The following is a 21068-nucleotide window of genomic DNA, read 5'->3' as shown; positions in this document are numbered from 1 at the left end:
AAGCCATTATTAAGATGGACTTGGAAAATCGTACTGTTTTGGGATCTTGCCAGGTACTTGTAACCTGGATTGGCCACTGTTGGAAACAGGATGCTGGGCTTGACGGACCTTCAATCTGTCCTGTCCCAGTATGGCAATACTTACGTACTTAAGTTACCTACAGCTCCTTCAGTGATATGTTTGAACATTTCATATGGCCAATGAGGTGAGGTAACAAGTGGCACACTGGCAGTTCGGATGGGAGGGAAATACAAAGCCTTGTCATAAGCAAATCTAGAAGCAGCAGGCAACAAGGAACTGACAAGAAACCAAAGAGCTTTCAAGCCCCCTCTCTAAAGGGTGAAACAGGTTCCTATTGAATAAAAAAGCAGCAAACTTTATATGAGATTTCAATATAGCAGCTAATAAACCCATAATTAAGGTAAGCATGGAACAGCTAAAAAGAGGCCTTGGGTAACAATATGTTATACAGTTGTATGCACAGGTTTTGATACCCCAGTCAAACTGTACATTTCAATAATATATCTCCAAATACTGAAGTGACAATTTCTACATGGTACAAACGTTAAATACTGTATATACAACAGCTTTGGAGGAGATGTGCAAGTGAGACTGGGGAGCAGGGTTGCCAGCTGTGAAAAATTTGTTTCCCAGCCCCAAACAAGCCGTAAACCCGCCCAAAAACCGCCCGTAGCCAATCCCCGTCTCCCGCTTCACCGAACCCTGCCCCCGCGTCACTATCCCCGCCTCCCGCGTCATCCCTGACGTCAACCCCGCCCCTGAAAGGCTTCTATTGGTCCAATTTGGACCAATAGAATCCCTGGAAAAGCTTCTATCGGACCGAATTAGACCAATAGAAGCCCCGGAAAAAAACGCCAAACTCGCACAGCGGCGACGGGAAAACCGCCCAAAAAACCGCATCCCACGGCCGACAAAATTTTCCCACAGCCGCTGGCAAAAACCCGCCCACCTGGCAACTTTGCTGAGGAGTGATAAAAAAAATAAAATAGTAGTGACTGTTTAAAATCCGTAAATGTTCTGTCTGGTTGAAAGTTTGTGCTGAGCACGTACAATGAGAGGAGGGCATGATTGCATGAACTGTGCGTGACAGTTATCAGGTGACAGCTAAAAGCCATTTGATTGGTTGATTCAAGCAGTAGGTTCAAAGAAGTTTAGCAGAGATGTGTGGAAAGAGTTGGTGAGTGGAACCAACTGCTTTTTTTTTTTTTTTGGTAAAAGAAAAACAGGTGTGTGTGTGGCGGGGGTGTAGCCAGACCTCGAAGTGGGGAGGTCCAGAGCCCAAAATGAGGGGGCAAATTTTGGCCTGCTGGCCTCCCCCAAACCAACAACATATCTTGGCTGGTGGGGGTCCCCAACCCCCACCTGCTGAAGCGTTTCTCCTGCGATGCTCTCTTTGCATCGCTTGCCCTCACGTTGTGCATGCTCAATTTTAAATTAAATTGAGCATGGGTATCGCGCAAGCTCGGTTTCACTAAAAACGAACATGCACGTGACGAGAGGGAAGCAGGGCAGACGATGTAAGGAGAGCAGCACGGGAGAAACGCTTCAGCTGGCAGGGGGTGGGGGACTCCTGCCAGCAAAACCAGGGGCCCTGGATCCATACTGGGGGGCCCTGGATCCCGTGGCTACGCCACTGGTGTGTGGGTGCTGAGAAATGCTGATTCCTGAATGAAACATTCTCCTTGGATAGGAAAGGCGAGTGGTTTGTGAAAATATATTTTGCTTTAGTGAACGATTTATCCTTTTGACAAAGGACCTCATGAGAGACTCCTGAGAAAATTAAGGAGTCATGGGATAGGAGGCAATGTCCTTCTGTGGATTAAGAATCAGTTATTGGACAAAAAACAGAGGGTAGGCTTAAATGGCCATAGGGTGAATAGTGGAGTGCCGCAGGGATCTGTACTGGGGCCGGTGCTATTTCACAAATTTATAAATGATCTGGAAATTGGGACGACGAGCGAAGTGATTAAACCTGCAGATGACACGAATCTATTCAAAAGTTGTCAAAACACATATGGAATGTGAAAAATTGCAGGAAGGCCTTAGGAAACTGGAAGACTGAGCATCCAAATGGCAGATGAAATTTAATGTAGACAAATGCAAAGTGATGCACATTGGGAAGAGTAATCTGAATCATAGTTATCTGATGCTAGGGTCCACTTTAGGAGTCAGCACTCAAGAAAAAGACCTAGGTATCATTGTAGACAATACGCTGAAATCTTCCGCCCAGTGTGTGGCGGCAGCCAAAAAAGCAAACAGGATGCTAGGAATTATTAGGAGATGAAAGCAAAATAATAACAAAAATATTATAATGCCTCTGTATCGCTCCAGTGTTGTGTTCAATTCTGGTCCTGTATCTCAAAAAAATATATAGTGGAATTAGAAGAGATTCAAAGAAGATCGACCAAAATGAAAAAGGGGATGAACTGCTCCCATACAAGGTTAGGGCTCTTCAAATTGGAAAAGACGGTTGACGGGGGGGGGGGGGGGGGGGGGGGATATGATCGAGGTCTACAAAATCCTGTGTGGTGTGGAGCAGGTGGAAGTGAATCAATTTTTCACTTATTCAGAAAGTACAAAGACCAGGGGACACAATTAAAATTGCATGGAAATACTTTTAAAACAAAATAGGAAATATTTTTTCGCTCAAAGAATAGTTAAGCTCTGGAACTCGTTGCCTAAGGATGTGGTAAAGGTGGTTAGCATTTAACTGGGGTTAAAAAAAAAAAAGTGTATTTGGACAAGTTTCTGGAGGAAAAGTCTATAGCCCGTTATTGAGATGGACAGTGGGGAAGAAGCAACTGCTTGTCTTGGGATTGGTAGCATGGAATGGTGCTAGTAACCCGAGTTTCTGCCAGGTACTTGTGACCTGAATTGGCCACTGCTGGAAGCAGGAACGTGGGCTAGATGGACCATTGGTCTGACCCAGTATAGCTACTCATGTACTGAAATCTGATGATTTAGCTGTTTCCTTCTGACTTTAAGTCTGTTCTAACCCTGTTGAAATCTGTGGGCTATGGGAAGGGGGGTGGGGAGAGGTGGAGCTGGACCTGGAGGGAGCAACGTGGGACCCTGTATCAACTTATACACGGTCACACCATTTTTGGCCATTTTTAGTCCCCAAACTGCCCTCGACCTCTAGACGGACACATACGGTTCATCTTTCTGCAGGTTTAATACATAAAGTTACTATTTGCTGATCTTAGATTCAACATAAGTGAGGCAGGTGCAAATAAAGTCTGGACACACTTCCAGTGGGTTCATTGTTACTTGATGTTGTTAATATGACCCAAAAGGTTCAGGGCCTCTTATCGAGCCATGCAAGCAGTTCCCGTGTGGCAATGCTAATGGAGCCCATTCAAAGTAAATGACCTTTGTTGGTATTACCGCACCGAAGGAGGCCCTTAGCGATGTATTAAACCTTGAATTAGTAGGTGAAAATGCCACAGGTGAACACTACTCTGCTTCTTCTAACCTCTCAGCTTGTGACTGTTCTGTCTACTTTCCCTTCTTACTAATCCTCCCTACTTTTATATTCTAGCCTTTAATTGAATGAATGTGTATTCTTTCCTGTCAAAATTATTAGAGTTCTTTTCTTCTTTCCTTATTTAAAATTTTTTATTATACACCACCTAGATCTACCCATCAGCCTAAGGCAGTATATCGAGTCTACCTAAATAAATACCTTCTCTAAGCAGCTGTTTGAGCATTTGGGAAAAAAAAATTATACATCTTTAAAAACTCTTCCAGCTTGCACTTACAAAATTACTACTACTACTACTACTACTACTATTTAGCATTTCTATAGCGCTACAAGGCATACGCAGCGCTGCACAAACATAGAAGAAAGACAGTCCCTGCTCAAAGAGCTTACAATCTAATAGACAAAAAATAAAGTAAGCAAATCAAATCAATTATTGTGTACAGGAAGGAGGAGGGTAGGTGGAGGCAGGTGGTTACAAGTGGTTACGAGTCAAAAGCAATGTTAAAGAGGTGGGCTTTCAGTCTAGATTTAAAGGTGGCCAAGGAAGGGGCAAGACGTAGGGGCTCAGGAAGTTTATTCCAGGCGTAGGGTGCAGCGAGACAGAAGGCGCGAAGTCTGGAGTTGGCAGTAGTGGAGAAGGGAACAGATAAGAAGGATTTATCCACGGAGCGGAGTGCACAGGAAGGGGTGTAGGAAAGGACGAGTGTGGAGAGATACTGGGGAGCAGCAGAGTGAGTACATTTATAGGTTAGTAGAAGAAGTTTGAACAGGATGCGAAAACGGATAGGGAGCCAGTGAAGCGACTTGAGGAGAGGGGTAGTATGAGTAAAGCGACCCTGGCGGAAGATGAGACGGGCAGCAGAGTTTTGAACTGATTGGAGGGGGGAGAGGTGACTAAGTGGGAGGCCAGCAAGAAGCAGATTGCAGTAGTCTAAACGAGAGGTGACAAGGGTGTGGATGAGGGTTTTGGTAGAGTGCTCAGAAAGAAAGGGGCGAATTTTACGGATGTTGTAAAGAAAGAAACGACAGGTCTTGGCGGTCTGCTGGATGTGAGCAGAGAAGGAGAGAGAAGAGTCAAAGATGACCCCAAGGTTTCGAGCCGAGGAGACAGGGAGAATGAGAGAGCCATCAACAGAAATAGAAAACGGGGTGAGTGGGGAGGTGGGTTTGGGGGGAAAAATGAGAAGTTCGGTTTTGGTCATGTTTAATTTCAGGTGGCGTTGAGACATCCAGATAGCAATGTCAGACAAGCACGCTGAAACTTTGGTTTGGATGCAAGGTGAGATATCAGGGGTAGAAAGGTAGATTTGGGAGTAATCAGCATAGAGATAGTAGGAAAAGCCATGGGATGAGATTAATGAACCAAGGGAAGAAGTGTAGATAGAAAAGAGGAGGGGACCAAGAACAGAACCCTGAGGTACGCCGACAGGCAGAGGGATAGAAGTAGAAGAGGATCCACCAGAGTGAACACTAAAGGTGCGAAGGGAGAGGTAGGAAGAGAATTAAAGGTCCATGGTGCTGCTGAAGTCACAGCAAGTACTGAAAACCACAAAGTCAAATCTGATACAACTGGTTGAAAACCAGCCAGATCTGCAAATGAACCGCTGAAAACTTCGGCCGACACTGGAGTAGTTGTGTAGGCTATACTACTATGAACTAGTGGATAACAACGATCTGCATGGGAGAGTTATCAGAATGAAACTTTTTCTATAATCTCAACGTAAAGGTCAAGTACGTAAAAGAAATCTTGACAAACCTGTTCTTTTTATAACAAAGTGCTCTGGATTGACGACACAAAAAATGGACCTGTTTTTCACCATACAGAAAAAAAACAGCACAAAGGGCCTTTAAAAATAAAGGGAACACAGTTCTTTCATTAAAAAAAGTCCTTTAATAATGAACTTTGATTGAAGAAAGACCAGACACGGGCCGTGTTTCGGTGCTACCGCACCTACGTCAGGGGTCACACCAATGACAAGAGAGGTTTCTACAGACAAAATTCAAACGTCTGATGTTTTCAAAAGTTGTCTATGATATATTCCTCCGAATGTCATACAATGTGGAGCTCACGCACACCATCAGTGTGAGTATCAATTGACAATTGATACCATATTGTATGACATTCGGAGGAATATATCATAGACAACTTTTGAAAACATCAGACGTTTGAATTTTGTCTGTAGAAACCTCTCTTGTCATTGGTGTGACCCCTGACGTAGGTGCGGTAGCACCGAAACACGGCCCGTGTCTGGTCTTTCTTCAATCAAAGTTCATTATTAAAGGACTTTTTTTAATGAAAGAACTGTGTTCCCTTCGTTTTTAAAGGCCCTTTGTGCTGTTTTTTCTGCTTGGACTCTTTTTCTACTTAGTTCTCTCTCTTTGTTACACTACTGTTTTTCACCATAACCACACAATATATTTGGAGAAAAAAAAAAGGGGAAGCACTTAAAAATTAACATATCAACTGTTACAAAATTCACCCCGCATTGTGTGGGTAGAAGGAAGAATGGATTCAAATTAATTCTAATATATCCTAGAATTTAATGTCCTTAAGGGCCCTGTTTACTAAGTCTTATATGGTGGGAAGCCTTGCCCAGCGCATTCCAGGATGCACTGGGCAGGGCGTCGCCATTTTCAAGGTGGTGTTGCTGGAATAAGAGGGAGTGAACTACCTCCCTCCTCCAACAAAGGTACGGGAGCGGGGAAGAGGGCCGCTAGACCACCAGGTTGGGGGAGGGGGGGCGTCGGGGGGACTGAAATTCCGCTGGATCTCCAGCCCCTGTGACACTGGCTTGGGGTTCCTGCTCCTGAAGAGGGGCTGCATTGGGGGGATGGGGGGGCCTGCTAGCATGCAAATGCATGCTCAACAGGGCTCACCATTCCTCCCCAATGGTCTGCAAACCCTAACATCAGCTCTGAGCTGGCATAGGGTTTGCCACGGACAGCACGCCAATGTTTGTCGCACTTCTCGCTGATCATTCGAGAGGAATATGTGTAGCATGCATTTGCATTCTACTTGCGCTGAGAGCCCTGTTTAGCATGCATTTGCTTCTGATCATCGGCCCATTAGTGAGTTAAGGAATTGGAGCTGAAAGAGGTGTAAATTGTAGCTAATGATCAAAAATACCTCAAAGTCAAGCATGAAGTACTTACAGAAATAGAGAGAAGCTTTTGAAGAGGGCTTTCTTCATAGTCCCAAAAATTAATTATTGAAATCTGTGGAAGAACTGAAAACATACAACTTATGCAAGAGAGCTAAGAATACCTGAGCTAGAAGAGTCCAAGATACCATGGAAAAGAATTCCAAAAGCAAGAATAGAAAAAAAGACTTGTGGCTAATTACAAGAAACACTTGGACGCCAGTACTTCTGCCAAAAGAGGTATTGCAAAACACCGACTGAAAAGGTATCCAAACCTTTGCACCTGCCATAGTCACTAGTTTCTTACTTGATCTGTAAAAACTAAAAAAAAAAAAAAAAAAAAAATGCAAATAGTAAATACATTTTTCAGAAAATTTTAAAGCATATTTGGCTTTGTACTCAGGGACAGCCCTACCACTGAGCTACTGTTTTCCACACATGGACCTCCATTCTTAAGCAAATGAAGCCCTTCGTCCCTCTGCATCCCCCATAGTCTGCTCCTTATTCCATATAGACGTAATAATGCCCGTTTCGGTTCACTTACGAGTTTATTGAAACAGCCATGCAAACAAGTAAACTGAGCCAATGCTATTAACACATTACCTTACTCGTCCTTCAACTGTGCCCATGTCGGGGGGGGGGGGGGGGGGGGGGACCAAGACCATTTTTAAGGCAAAAATAGAAAAGTCAAATCCTTCAATGCAAGTGGCTCGAGAAATAAAATCCAGTCTTTTTAAAAGTGTCAACTTAGCTGTCACTATTTTTTCCAGTTCAGTGTGCAAGCCAAGTCTTAAGTATGGAATGCTAGGCAATAAAACATTTCATAGAAATGCAAAGAATTTTAATGAACGAGTTTTAACAATACTTTTCCACTGAGCCACGCAAAAAAAATGTGAAAAAGAAAATCAGTGGTAGAGACTATTATGCAGCTCTCTCAAGTTCACAAGATGAATTTTGTGCAGCCCCGAGTCAACATATTTTAAGAAATATTTTTTCTACTCCTATAATCCCCCTCTAATCAAGTCTTCAATTCTTCATCCATTTTTGTCTTTTCACAACAATCCATTTCTTGCCCCCCCTTGTCTTCCCTTCCTTTTTAACATTTCCATTCTTCTCTTCCGTTTCCCCTTCAGAAACTCATCTTTCACCTCCTCCATAAATTTTAGTGCCTCTCCCTCTTCCATCAGTCTTCTACTTCTCACTTTTCTCCATCCCTCCAAAACCTTGATGCTCTCTTTCCCTCTATCAAAAGACAGGGCCATACCTTTCTCCCCCTGTCATTTTGATCACCTGCCTGTCCCTCACCCTCTGTTTAATTTTCTTTTCTCCAGTGCTCACTGCCTCCTTTCTAAATGTCTCGTTTTTTTTCAATGGAATACTACCATTTTGTACCCCATCACTGCTACAAGAGTGCTAAATTTGCCATTTATGCCAGATGTGGACATCCTCCTGCCTTCTCCCCCCCCCCCCCCCCCAACCCTTTTTATTTCTGATCACGCTCGTCCCGGAAGCTTCCATACATAACCCTCAGTGACTCCTGTGCATCCATCTCTCAATGGGTCTGTAAGAGTGGCCTTCACTAATTCTTATTTCCCCCCCTATAAGGGTCAACCACAACCCTAATCTCCTAGGGTCACAATGGAACATAGCATCTCCCCTTAAAACTACTTATAATCGCACTATGGTCAGTTCACAGAGGTCACCATAGCAGTACTAAATCTAATCCTGGGTAGGCTTCTTGCATGGCATCACTTGCTCTCATATATCCATTTAAGGCACAGAGATTCCTGGGAGGGAGGTTGCAACACATACTGGGAAAAGAGAGAGTTCCGAGGTGCATATCTAGTTCCAAAATTCTCCTAGGAGGCAAAAGTATTACAATTCTTTAATAAGCATTTCAAACTATGGAGCTAACCACACTAATATATTTAAGGCTACATACAGTAATCATTTTTACCAGAGACAAATTGGAATACGAACATCGATAACATCTAAAAAAAAAAAAAAAAAAAAGAAATATAAAGTATGTTCAGAATCTTACTATAAAATTCACAACAGACTCCTTGGGGCTTAAACTTCCAAAACAAAACCACAAATCCCTCTTGCAGTCTCCTAGAGAGGGTGGTGACTATATTCTATTTTCAGGAGCGTCCGCCAAAATTAGACTGGGAGAACTAGGCTTGAAGGTGAGGATCTGCTATGCTGGAAATGTAGCTGTTTGTCAAACACTAGGTCAATATACAGTAAATTTGATTAAGAGACATGAGAGACAGGCGGGAGATGGGAGATATAATAAAGACGTTTAAATACCTACGTGGCATAAAGGCACAAGAGGCAAGCCTCTTTCAACTGAAAGGAAAAAACTCTGCAATGAGGGGGCATAGGATGAAGGTGAAGGGGGCCAGACTCAGAAGTAACATCTTCACGCAAAAGGAGAAAAATGTGTGGAACGGATTCCCGGGGAAGGTGGCAGAGACAAAAACTATATCTGAATTCAAGAAAGTTTTGGACAAATACACAGGAGATCTATAGGAGTGCAAGGGAGAGTAGATGTTACGGATGGGCCGACTGGATAGCAAAGGCGTAGCCAGGCCTACATTTTGTTTTGGGGGGGAGGGGAGGGCCCAAAGGTGGACTGAGGCAGCAACATATTGCTTCCCCCTCCCCCAGTACATTAAAAAATGATACCTTTGCTGACAGGGATGCTAAAGCTCCACTATCCAAAGAATGCCAAGTCGCTCTCCTCCTGCTCACGTTGGTACATTAACCCAGAAGTCGGTGGGGTGCCTCCAGCCATCAACTCTAGGCCTTCCCGAGCATGCTGAGTTCTTGTCAAACTAAGCACGTCAGCAGCTGGAGGCACCCAACCAACTTCCAGATTAGTGCAGCAGCGCAAGGAGGAAGGGAGAGACTCAGCGAGGAATTTCTTCCGCTGGTGGAGCTCTGGCATCCCTGCGCACCATTTAACAAGATTTGGAGTGGCCCCCTCCGTCCGTGAACACGCCACTACTGGATAGGCCATATGGTCTTATCTGCCTTCGTTTTTTCATGTTTCTAAGTCTCCCGGTAGTGCTTCTTGTTTTGGGGATTCTTGCATGTTAAATGTGGATGCATCCCAGATGGCATAATTGTACCTGGTTAAGAACTTTTATACTTTACCACTATCGTATCCACCTGCGAATATATTTCTAACTTTCAGCCAAGGCCTCCATAACTTCTCTAAAGGCCCTTATGGTTTAGGAGAGTAATGATTTCATTGATTATCATGTGTCTGTTTTTATTTGATTAGGTCTTTATTTTGCTAAACTGTACATTGCTTAGGACTTCCATTTTTGATTAGGGGGTGGCAGACATCTTTTAAATAAAAGACGCAGTACCAGAAAACCTGTACAAGGTTCCAGTAAAAATAATTTCAATACAGCCCTGGTTTATTTTTGCATTCATTTTGCATGAGTAAATATTAACTTTAACAGCTTAAAGCAATGTCATGTTCTTTCAAACTATAAGCTCTCAGCTTTACGAGGCAGTGCTCGACATACATGAGGGACATTCTGTTAAATCCTATGAGCTTATGAATAATTTGTTTGTCCAACTGGGCTCAAGAAATATTTTTATTTTCAACAGAGGACCACTGTGACTACGAGCCTCATGTTGTTCAGACTAAAATTTAAATTACCTCATTTTTTTTTTGACCTGCATAACCCTCAACAGGAAAATTCTACATTCCAAAAAACACTGTGCGCCCAATTCTCCCAAGCTGTAATTCTAAATAAGAATTACCATCTCTTAATAGTGTTCCCTGCAGATGGCAATGACAACCACCACCGCAGGCTTAAGCTACTTTCCATTTTAATGAGTTAATTCAGCACGCATCATTTTGTTTTGAAAGGTGCTGTGCTGAGATGAAGAGGTTTGCTAGGTATGTTGAGTTTTGAATTGGAGACATAAGTATATAAGCATTGCCACACTGGGACAGACCAAAGGTCCATCAAGCCCAGCATCCTGTCTACAACAGTAGCCAATCCAGGTCACAAATACCTGGCAAGATCCCGAAAGACTTCAATACATTTTATGCTGCTTTTCCCAGAAATAAGCAGTGGATTTTCCCCAAGTCATTTTAGTAATGGTCTATGGACTTTTCCTTTAGGAAGCCGTCCAGACCTTTTTTAAACCCCGCTAAGCTAATAGTCTTTACCACATTCTCTAGCAACGAATTCCAGAGTTTAATTACACATTGAGTGAAGAAAACGTTTCTCCGATTCGTATTAAATTTACTACTTGGCAGCTTCATCGCATCCCCCTAGTCCTAGTATTTTTGGAAAAAGAGTAAACGATTCACGTCTACCCGTTCCATTCCACTCATTATTTTATAGACCTCTATCATATCTCCCCTCAGCCGTCTTTTCTCTAAGCTGAAGAGCCCTAGCCACTTCAGCCTTTCCTCATAGGGAAGTCGTCCCATCCCCTTTATCATTTTCGTCACACTTCTCTGTACCTTTTCTAATTCCACTATATCTTTTTTGAGATGCGGTGACCAGAATTGAACACAATATTTGAGGAGATGAGAAACCCTGGCTTAGTGTGTGCCATCAAGGCCCACCTTGCCACTCTGGTTTTCAACATATTCAGAACGAATATGCATGAATACCCTGAAAAATAGACTGGCTAGGTTTGGGTTGAAGGCCACAGCACTAAAGGGCCATTGTCAGACCTACTGATGTTTGTTGAGCACTAAAGTGTATATTCGAAGGACCAAGCTCCACAGCAGTCCACAGGAAATTAGCTCAGCAAGACGGACCAGTCCTCTTTCTTCAAAATGCTTGCTTTATTTTATTTAGATTTAGCTCACACCATTTCATTAGCGGCTCCTGGTGCGTTAGATCTTTGCTACTGCACCAATGCAAGCACAAACAGTTTCATTTAGAACCAAGCATGTCTGACAGATGTCACTGCAGTGAAACTTCAAGCCTCTTACAAAGGCAGGATCACTTTTGCAAGCAGGACACTTGCCCTGGGCCCCCATGACAGAAGGGGCCTCATACTTGCCCAAAACCGAAAGCAGCGCAGTCTGCTGCCAGGCTTTGGGGCCCCCGTGTCTATCATCAGCCCTGTCTGCAAGTTGATTTACTTTTCTCCACCCCTAGTTCTCCTCTGATAATAGAGAGGATATGCAAACCCTCCCGAGAGATTTTGTGACGCTGAGTGTTATTATCAAAACTGTAAATGCCAAAATGGCACATCAGGGGCTCCCGAGTTAGTCAAATTATAAATTAAAATAAATAAAAAAAACAACTTAACAACCCTGTCAGGCACACCTAACCAGACACACACTCCTCTCACGCATGCCTATTACAGATTTTCATGCACTGGAATGCTAGCGCATGCAAATCTCATATATATTTGTTGCAGTAATCCTGAGAATCCAACTGACTAGGTTTGCCTATAGGGCAGGGTTGGGAGACGATGTGCTAACAGACCCCCATCAATTACTTACAAAGGAAACAGAAGTTGCTAGCTCCTCTAGATCTAAACACACTGTGAGGCAGATGCACTAAAGCTTAATGAGCCTTTAATGACCCTCCAACCAGGAAAATTTGATCCGTTGCATGCATCAAAGGGCTTTTACCGAGGAAGCCAGCAGCTAACGAAAACGGAATGGAGATGAGCAATTAATGCAAAAACCCCATTGAAACGAGATGCACTAACCTTTTCCAATTGCCTTTACGCAGGAAAAAGGCAGGAAATCTAACGAGAGGTCTGGACCTCTCGTTAGGACAGCTCTGTGCTAGGAAAAATCATAAACTTTGAGCCAATCAAAGCGCATTAGCAGAGCTAAAAGCGCTGTGATTGGTCCAAAGGACATCAGAAAACACATCAAATAAAAAAAATAAAAAGGATCGGGAGGGGGCAAGGGCGCTCATCAGGAGCGTCCTGTATGGACGGCCATGCCCCCCCCCCCCCCGCTGCTCCCCACTATCCGCCACTCCCCCCCCCCCCCACACACGAGAAAGCGAAATTCTAGCAGCCCCGGTCCCCCTCCCTTCCTGTTCTTCTGTTTTGCAAAAGCTAACTCCGCCTCCCATCATTCCTCCGCCCCGCGCACCCCCCCCGCTGCTCCCCACTTTCCACCGCTTTCCCACCCACCACGAAAAAGTGAAATTGTAGCAGCCCCGGTCCCCCTCCCTTCCTGTTCTTGTGTTTTGCAAAACTAACTCCGCCTCCCGTCAGAAGGAGGTGGGCCTAGGCCAGGGAAGAAGAGACGTCATGGAGACTCTGCGACCAACACAACAGATCTTCCTGCCCGTGCAGCGCTTCAGAAAGAGGTGAGAGGCGCTGCTTGGGTCGGTAATAGGGAGGGGGGGGTCTCGGTGGAGGGGGGGAGCGGCGTAGTCGACCTCAGGGGGGCAGCGGGGGCGGGGCACGGGGGCGGAAGAATGACGGGAGGCGGAGTTAGCTTTGCAAAACACAAGAACAGGAAGGGAGGGGGACCGGGGCTGCTACAATTTCGCTTTTTCGTGTGGGGGGGGGAAGCGGCAGAAAGTGGGGAGCAGCGGGGGGGGGGGGGGCAAGGCCATCCATACAGGACGCTCCGGACGAGCGCCCTTGCCCCCTCCTGATCCTTTGTTTTTGGATTTTGCTGACCGGGTAGCCACGTGTATGTGTTGTGGCTTTTTTGTTTGTTTGTTTTGACGTTTGCAGCATGCGCAGAGCAGCCAGCAAAATGCTTGGCTGCTCTGCGCATGATTTAGGGGCCGATTACCCATGTGTATTGTGATTCTTTGATACATTGTACGTTTCAATACCGATCTGAGCATGTGTGACTTTTTTTTTTTGGTGCATTCTTCGTTTTTTTAAAAATCGTTAGGGACTAACGATTTTGATTTTTTTACGTTTGGTTGCTGCATCTGCCTGTGTCCCTCTCCTACTGACCATGCAGGATCACCTGATCAAGGTACATGTATAAGTATGTGTCTGTTTGTGCAGTGCATGAATATGCACGAGAGAGATTTGCATCGATGATATCCTGAAAACCTGACTGGCCAGATGCGTCCCAAGGATGCATTGGGAACCCCAATACACTTAAGGTGCCTACAGAGCAGACCCTATGAGGAAAGGCTAAAGCGGCTGGGCAGGGCCGTGCCAACACGGTAAGTATGGTAAGCGCTGCAGGGGGGTGCCTGCCTTCAAGGGCGCCGCGCCGTCGCGCTGTATTTTAAAAAAAAAAATCTTACTCCTCCGCTCCCCTCTATCCCCGGCGCTTTAAATTTACCTCACTCCGCCTCCGATGTGTGCGCAGCATCAGTGAAAGCGCCGCCTGTCTGACGTCTCTCCACCAGCCCAGCCTTCCCTTCGCTCGTTCCCTCAAGGAAATGATGTCAGAAGAAGGCGGGACACAGAGGGAACCAACAAGCGAAGGGAAGGCTGGGCTGGTGGAGAGACGTCAGACAGGCAGCGCTTTCACTGACGCTGCGCACACGTGGTAAATTTAAAAGTCCGGGGGGGGGGGGGGTGCGTGCCAACTGATAGTCTGCAGGGGGGCGCCAGAGACCCTAGGCACTATTTCTGGGATAAGCTACAAAATGTTTTGTACTTTTTGGGGATCTTGCCAGGTATTTGTGACCTGGATTGGCCACTATTGGAAACAGGATGCTGGGCTTGATGGACCTTTGGTCTGTCCCAGTATGGCAATACTTATGTAAGCACTACGCTCTGCCCACTTGAGAACAAAAGAGTTGGAAAAGTGGAGGAATCTAATGGTTAGAGCAGTGGGCTGAGAACCAGCAAAGCCAGGGTGCAAATCCCACTGTGATCATGGACAAGTCACTTAAACTCTCCCTTGCCTCAGTTAATCTTAAAGTCATAAACCACCGGGGAATACCTACTGAACCTGAAAGGAACTCACCTTGAGCTACTAAAAAAGGTTCAAGCTAAATCCAAATTCCCCCTTTGTCACTGAAGTTTCCTGAATAATGCAGCTCAGGGTTTCAGGTAGTGACCAAAAGAGATTCCAGAAGATTTAGAGCCAGATGCACTAAAGTCATCGGTAATTCCCGTTCCCTACCGATTCCATAGCGAATCGGTAGGGAACAGGAATGCATCAACGATAGGGAATGCAAATGAGATGCTCGTTGTAGCTCAGTTGCATTCACTATTTTCCTCGGTTGCCAGTCGGAGAATCAGGACGTCCCTTTCGATTATGCACCTCCTCTTCCTGGTCTCTTCAGCCAATCAAAGCGGATTTAGCTGGCTGTTGTCAGCAAAACACGCTCTGATTGGCTGAAGAGACCAGGAAGAGGTGCATAATTGAAAGGGACGTCCTGATTCTCCGGCAACCAGGAAAATAGAAAATTTTGCTGTGGAGGGGTAAGTGGCATGGCGAAGACAAAATAGAAGGGGGGAAAAAACGGCAGAGCGAAAAATGGCGAAAAAAAAAAAAATGACGTCTCTCACAAGTGCAGGGAGAGTACTTCCATAAAGGACGCCCCTCACATGCGCTCCCTGCTTTTTTTTTTTCTTTTTTACCTTTTTTGGGGGGTCCTTTTCCTTTCCGATTCCCTCACAGGAGCCCTAACGAGAGATGCAGACCTCCCGTTAGGGTTCCTACGGTAAGGGAATCGGAAAAGCGGTAGTGCATCTCATTATAATGGGCTACAACGGTAGTGCAGCTCATTATAATAGCTTATGAATAATTTGCATTCCGTTTTCATTGCCTGCTACCGTGGCAGGGAAAATGCCCTTAGTGCATGCCCCGGGTAAACTACTTGCGTTTTAAACTGGCTGGAACCAGTTTAAAACGCAAGTTGTGGGCTCGTTAGGTTTAGTGCATCTGGCCCTTAGTGCTGAAGCTTGGACAGGAAGAATGCAAGCTCTTGTCTCCTTACTTATGGAGTTTAGCAGTTTATGTAGTGGGTTGCCAAGCCTACTATGTCAGGGGGCAACATTGCAACTTTATTTCCGTTACATAAGAACAGCTATCCTGGGTCAGACCAATGGTACATCTCAGTATCCTGCTTCCAACAGTGGGCAATCCAGATCACAAGAAACCCAAACAGTGGCAACATTCCATGCTACCAATCCAGGGCAAGCAGTGGCTTCCTCAGGTCTGTCTCAAAACAGACTATGGACTTTTCCCTCCAGGACCTCGTCCGAACCCTTTTTAAACCCAGATACTCTAACCACTATTATCACATCTTCCGGCAACGAGCTCCAGAGCTTAACTATTCTTTGAGTGAAAAACTATTTCCTCCTATTTGTTTTTAAAAGTACTTCAATAAAATTTTATTGAGTATCCCCTGGTCTCTGTACTTTTTTGAAAGAACGAAAAATCAATTAACTTTTACCAGTTATTTTCTGAACAGTTCCCCCATGCTGAGTGAGCAAATCCAGAGATGACAACACAACCAGCTCCGGGCTGGAGGTTTTGGGACAGTCCTTGGTTTCTGACCACCTCATCCTGGTGCACTGATTTCAATGAGCAGGATCAGGCACTTCAAATCCCATACTGCTTTGGGATGCAAGTTCAAAACCAGAACTGTCCCAAAATCTCCAGCCTGGAACTAGATAACTTGGCATCTCTGCAAATTCTCTCATTTCTGGGTTTGTCTTCAAGTGGGGGGGGGGGGGGGTGGGGGGGGTGGAGAAACCCTTTGTCAAAGTTCCCAATGAGCACTGCAGGTTATAACTGGAACATACACATTTTTAAAAATATGCAAGATATACAAGTTAAAACAAGGACAAAGTGAACCATGTGCCAAGCCTCTTGTGTTGAAATTTACAGTAAATAAGTTTATTTTTAGAACACTGTCAGTCTTTCTATGAGGTCTGAGACTAACGCTTCAGGATGGGGGTGGGGGGGGGGGGGGAAGGTCTGTTCTCCCCATAGAAACCAGATGCTGTTAAAAGATGAAACAAAGGACACAGCCCTAGTATTGAGTGGACCTCCTTACCCATAGGGATGCCACCAAAAGGAAGATTCTATATATATATATATAAATAAATGGATCTGTCATGAGCCACCTTCTCCCATTTTAGCAAACCTCACTCCACTACTATACCAGTCTAAGTTTAGCTAATGCTATATCCAAAACCAAACACAGTTCTGGCAGTATTCCAGAATAAACTCAACATTTAAATGCATAAACTGTGAAGGGAGGCGTTTTGTTTTCCTTCACATCAAGATAAATCACACACACATACTATCACTCAACGTCTAACTTTAAATACACAAGGTTCTTTATAATGCCTGAGCCTTGCAACACCAGGACTCTAATACTCAAAATGGACATAACTCTTCCTCCTTTTTGATTCCATAATGTGTCTGTCACACATGATCTCTACCATGATATCACTATGTATTTGTCATACCGGAACTGGCGATCGCCAGCATGGTACTAAGCCACACTGAGCCTGCAAATAGGTGGGAAAATGTGGGATACAAGCGCAATGAATAAATAAGGCAAGAGGATAGAATAAATGTAAAAAAAAGGGGTGGGGGGAGGTAACCTGCACAGAACTGCAGTTACAACTAAAAAAAACAAACGGGGAGGTAACCTGACAGGTACATACAACCCTAGCCACCTTTCTGGGAAGACTAGATGGGCCATGCAAGTCTTAATCTACCATCATTTAAATATATCACTGTGTAAAGCATTGTTGAGGCAAATAATCGTTAAAAGCTGAAATATATTTTTTGAAGAACTGGCATAAGATAAAACAAAAACAAAAAAAAAACCCAGCATTTTACTTTCCAGTCATACCCAGATTGCCTTCTTTGGGTAAAATAAACAATAAAATGCCCTTTCAATGGATTTATAGCCCATTTAAACGATTCGAGTTCAGGCCGCAATTCTTAAACTGGTTCTCTCCCTGGCAGTTATTTTATCTAACGCCCTAGTGAACACTGTGTAAAATCGTTCAGTCGGCTGCAGGTGAGCATAGCCAAAGGGAAGGCAGCTGAGCTGTCCTTCCACTAATCTCCAGAATATGCATCACAGACAGTCTCCATGATGCCTGCTGTTAGAACAGCTTCGGATGCCTTTCACGGGTACCGTCCGTGCCTTGTAAAACTCGTTTGTTTACATATATTATTTAGATTGTAAGCTCTTTTGAGCAGGGGCTGTCTCTTTGTATCAGGTGTTCAGCGCTGCGTGCGTCTGGTAGCGCTATACAAATGCTAATAATAATAAAAAGAAAGTGTTTGCGTTGCAATACTTATAAAAAGGAGAGATTTTAAGGACAATCTGCTATATACTGAAAGCTGACTTGAGCGGGGAGGGAACAAGCATGCAAATCAGAAATACCAGGTCCATTGCTATGAATTGCTCTACCTACGAACAAAAGGATCCTGCCTGGTACCAATACACTAAGGAGTTAAACGTGCCGGGCACCTGGCTAGGAATCGGTTCATACAGCCTACTCAGGAATCCCAACCTGCAACATGCCCAGTGCAGAGCTACCCCACAGGGTTCTATACAAAGGTGCACAGAGCACTAGGAGCTCCGTGCTAGGATGAGTGCTATACCCAAGGACTGCCTGCAGGGAGCGCTCGGGGACCTAGGAGCCAACTTTTGTAGGTACAGTAGATGCTGAGCAAATTCTTTCATTACGTCCCGGGAGGAGCAGTTTGTATTGTGCTCGGCGCCCCCGATCGTTTTCAAACGTTGGCACCTAGGCTCCGGGCAGAGTGACAATCGGGTAGGTGCCCGCCCCCTGCACGCTTAGCTCTACTTGGCCTCATTATGGGGAAGATGACGTGCCCCTGTATTCCTGGAAACCCGCAGCCCAAGCTGTGCATAGACTCGCGCGAGATGGGCCGCTCACCCGTTGCATGGCCTTCAGGATCAGCGCGAGCTCGTATCGTGGCATCTCTCTGCTACTGAGCTCCGTCTCTCTGACGCGTCTCCAGGAAACCAACAGTCTATCTCTGATTGAACTGGCAAGTGGCAAGGCAAAGGCACCCCAACGCCGAGAGTTTAAAGGAGGCGTGGAGGCGGAGTCGCACAGGCGCACTGAGAAGAAGCGAGGTGGCCACGCCTCCCCTCGGAGCCTAGGGCTCTTGACGTTTTGGGTGCTGAGATCATATGAAAGCCGGCTTGGAGCTTCCTGCGGCCCGTTCAGCAAGGCTTCTTAACTAAGTTAACTGGCCAAATATGCATGATTGATAGACCTGTGCAAATGATGAATTTTACTATACGACAATATCGGGGCTGCTCAAAGAGTATCGGGGGGGGGGGAGGCTGCACTTCAGCACTAGCACAGTCAACAAAAGCCTTTTAAAAGCCACTGTTGGCACATTATTCAGCGTAAGTACCAGCGCATGCATACTGTGATCTGTTGGGACAGGATTTGGCAGGTCTTGAGTGTGCTCGTGCTCTAGAATGGTGACAGTGACGTTTAAAAGGCTTTTTTGCTCCTATCACTGCTGCCCGAAAGCATACTGCTCTAGGCAGACCGCTGGTGGTAGGGTCAGCCCTGTAGAATATATCTGATGCATATGCTTCTGGCTATCGCTTATTTATGTTAGGTCACCCAAAGTTTTCTGCAACTTGAAGTCCTGTGTTTTGCAGCAAAATATAGAACGCCCTCAAGGCAGAAGTAAACATAAACTGTTCTGTTAAAGTGTCGAGGACAGAACTTGTTTACCTGGGTTTATTGATTCAGGGACCAATGCAGAAAGCTTGCGCAGATGTTCACATTAGGTGGCTGTGCACAATTTTGTAGGTGCAAGATTCATATGAGGGGTGCATTTTTTTCTAGTGAAAAATGACAGGCCACCCTTCAGGGGTGGGGTGATCACCGAGGGACCCACCCCCACAATAGCCAGGCCCCCGGCAACCAGTCACAGAATTTATGACAAGACAGAATTGGTGTGTAGAGCCTGAGCTTTTTCATTAAAACTTTGGGAACATGGGTCAATTTTAGCAATGGAAAAGGTGCTGGTACTCAGTACCCCCAAGTACCCCCTCAAGCCCTGCGCAGAACCCCTGCGCAAAGCTTTAGGATAGACACAGTGGCGTAGCCAGGGGGGGTGCCAGGGGAGCGGACGCTCCCCCAAACGGAGTTTTGCCAGCTCTGGCGCCTATTTTGTTTCAATGTGTTGCATTGAAAGTGTGCTCTGGCACTGGCGGAAGTCTGCTCTCGGGCACCTCTCGCTCCCCCGCGCCGTCAACCTGGCTCCGCTTCTGGTTAGACACATATCACATGATACACACAGTGTTTTATAATCAGTGGCAACAAGCCTGGTAGCTATCCCCCCCCCCCTCCGCCCCCGAAGCAGACAGAAGACTTTGGAGGTAATTCTATAAACCAGGGGGTTTCAACCCAGTCCTCGGAGCACACTCAGCCAGTTGGGGTTTTCAGGATAGCCCCATGGAATTCAATATAATCTAATACTTCAAGTAGCAGTCCACTCTCTCAAAAATACTAATATAAATGATTTTTATTGTAATTTTCTTTACCATTATTACCTCTATCATAACTTGTGCATCAAAGCGCTTCCTGCTTATCCTTCAACATTTCATTCATACACTCATTCATACCAAAGTTGACTGAACCCTTCCACACCTACTTCAACCCCTAGTGTTACAAAGTTGTTAAGTACATCTTCGTTCTTAAACAAACAACTGTCTGTTTTCAGTCCAAAATTCTTGTCAAAATGTCGCAGTGTGCCCCCACTGCAATTTTAGATGCCGCTTATCGACTGAACTTTTCCGTAACAGTTCTTTAAGTGGTGCATTCGCTGCTCCGCCTTCTCTTTGTAACGAGGTCCAAACCAAAGTCTTGACGAACGCTGTTTGTGAACAGCTTTCTATGGCTTGTCTTTTCCCGCTAAGGATTCCTTATGACTGTGTCCAAGCCCTACGCGTTTCGCACAAGGCATCGTCAGGGGCTCCGACTCTAAACACAGCAATAAGACACAGAAGCTATTACTCCCCCTGGTCCCATACATACACACTTAAACGTTAAATATCTTGTAAATTGTGCTCACCTTAATGTTTGTACACTATTCTGTGGCTTCTGCCGTGATGGTCCCCTCCACTGAATGCAGGAAGTGACGTCATTACCTTACTGCAGCTCCACACACGCAGTTAGCGTTACGTTAATGGCATATTAGGTTTCCCCACTCTACTTCTTTATTCAGTCCTGTAGGGGTCACTGTTCACCAATCATGTATTACTCGCTGTTCCACCTGCATCATTCTCTGCAATATACATTGCCTGCCCTACTCAAGTCCATCTGTTAAAATACTGCAAATCTAAGATCGTCCATTGTGTGTTGTTTACTAAGCCAATGTTTCACTAATGACGTATCTATTTTCAATAGTCTGATGTTGCTGAGGTGTTGGGCTATTCTGTGTTTCACCTTTTTAACAGTTTGACTGATGTAGAGTAGATTACAAGGGCCCTTTATGGCATTTATTACGA

At 45.1% G+C, this 21068-nt stretch overlaps 1 protein-coding gene across 1 annotated transcript in view; it reads right to left on the bottom strand.

Moving 5' to 3' along the window:
- Nucleotides 1-18633, bottom strand: part of MRPS6 (mitochondrial ribosomal protein S6) — a 71660-nt gene extending 53027 nt beyond the window's left edge. Inside the window, exon 1 of the mRNA XM_030202173.1 lies at nucleotides 18466-18633. Coding sequence (XP_030058033.1) covers nucleotides 18466-18510 — 45 coding nt within the window. The 5' untranslated portion in view covers nucleotides 18511-18633. The remainder of the gene's footprint in view (nucleotides 1-18465) is intronic.
- Nucleotides 18634-21068: the final 2435 nt, after the last annotated feature.

This window comes from Microcaecilia unicolor, chromosome 4 (assembly GCF_901765095.1).
Source record: "Microcaecilia unicolor chromosome 4, aMicUni1.1, whole genome shotgun sequence".
Taxonomy (NCBI): Eukaryota; Metazoa; Chordata; class Amphibia; order Gymnophiona; family Siphonopidae; genus Microcaecilia; species Microcaecilia unicolor.
Note: the sequence above shows the minus strand (reverse complement) of the source record. Positions and strands in the feature narration are given on the sequence as shown.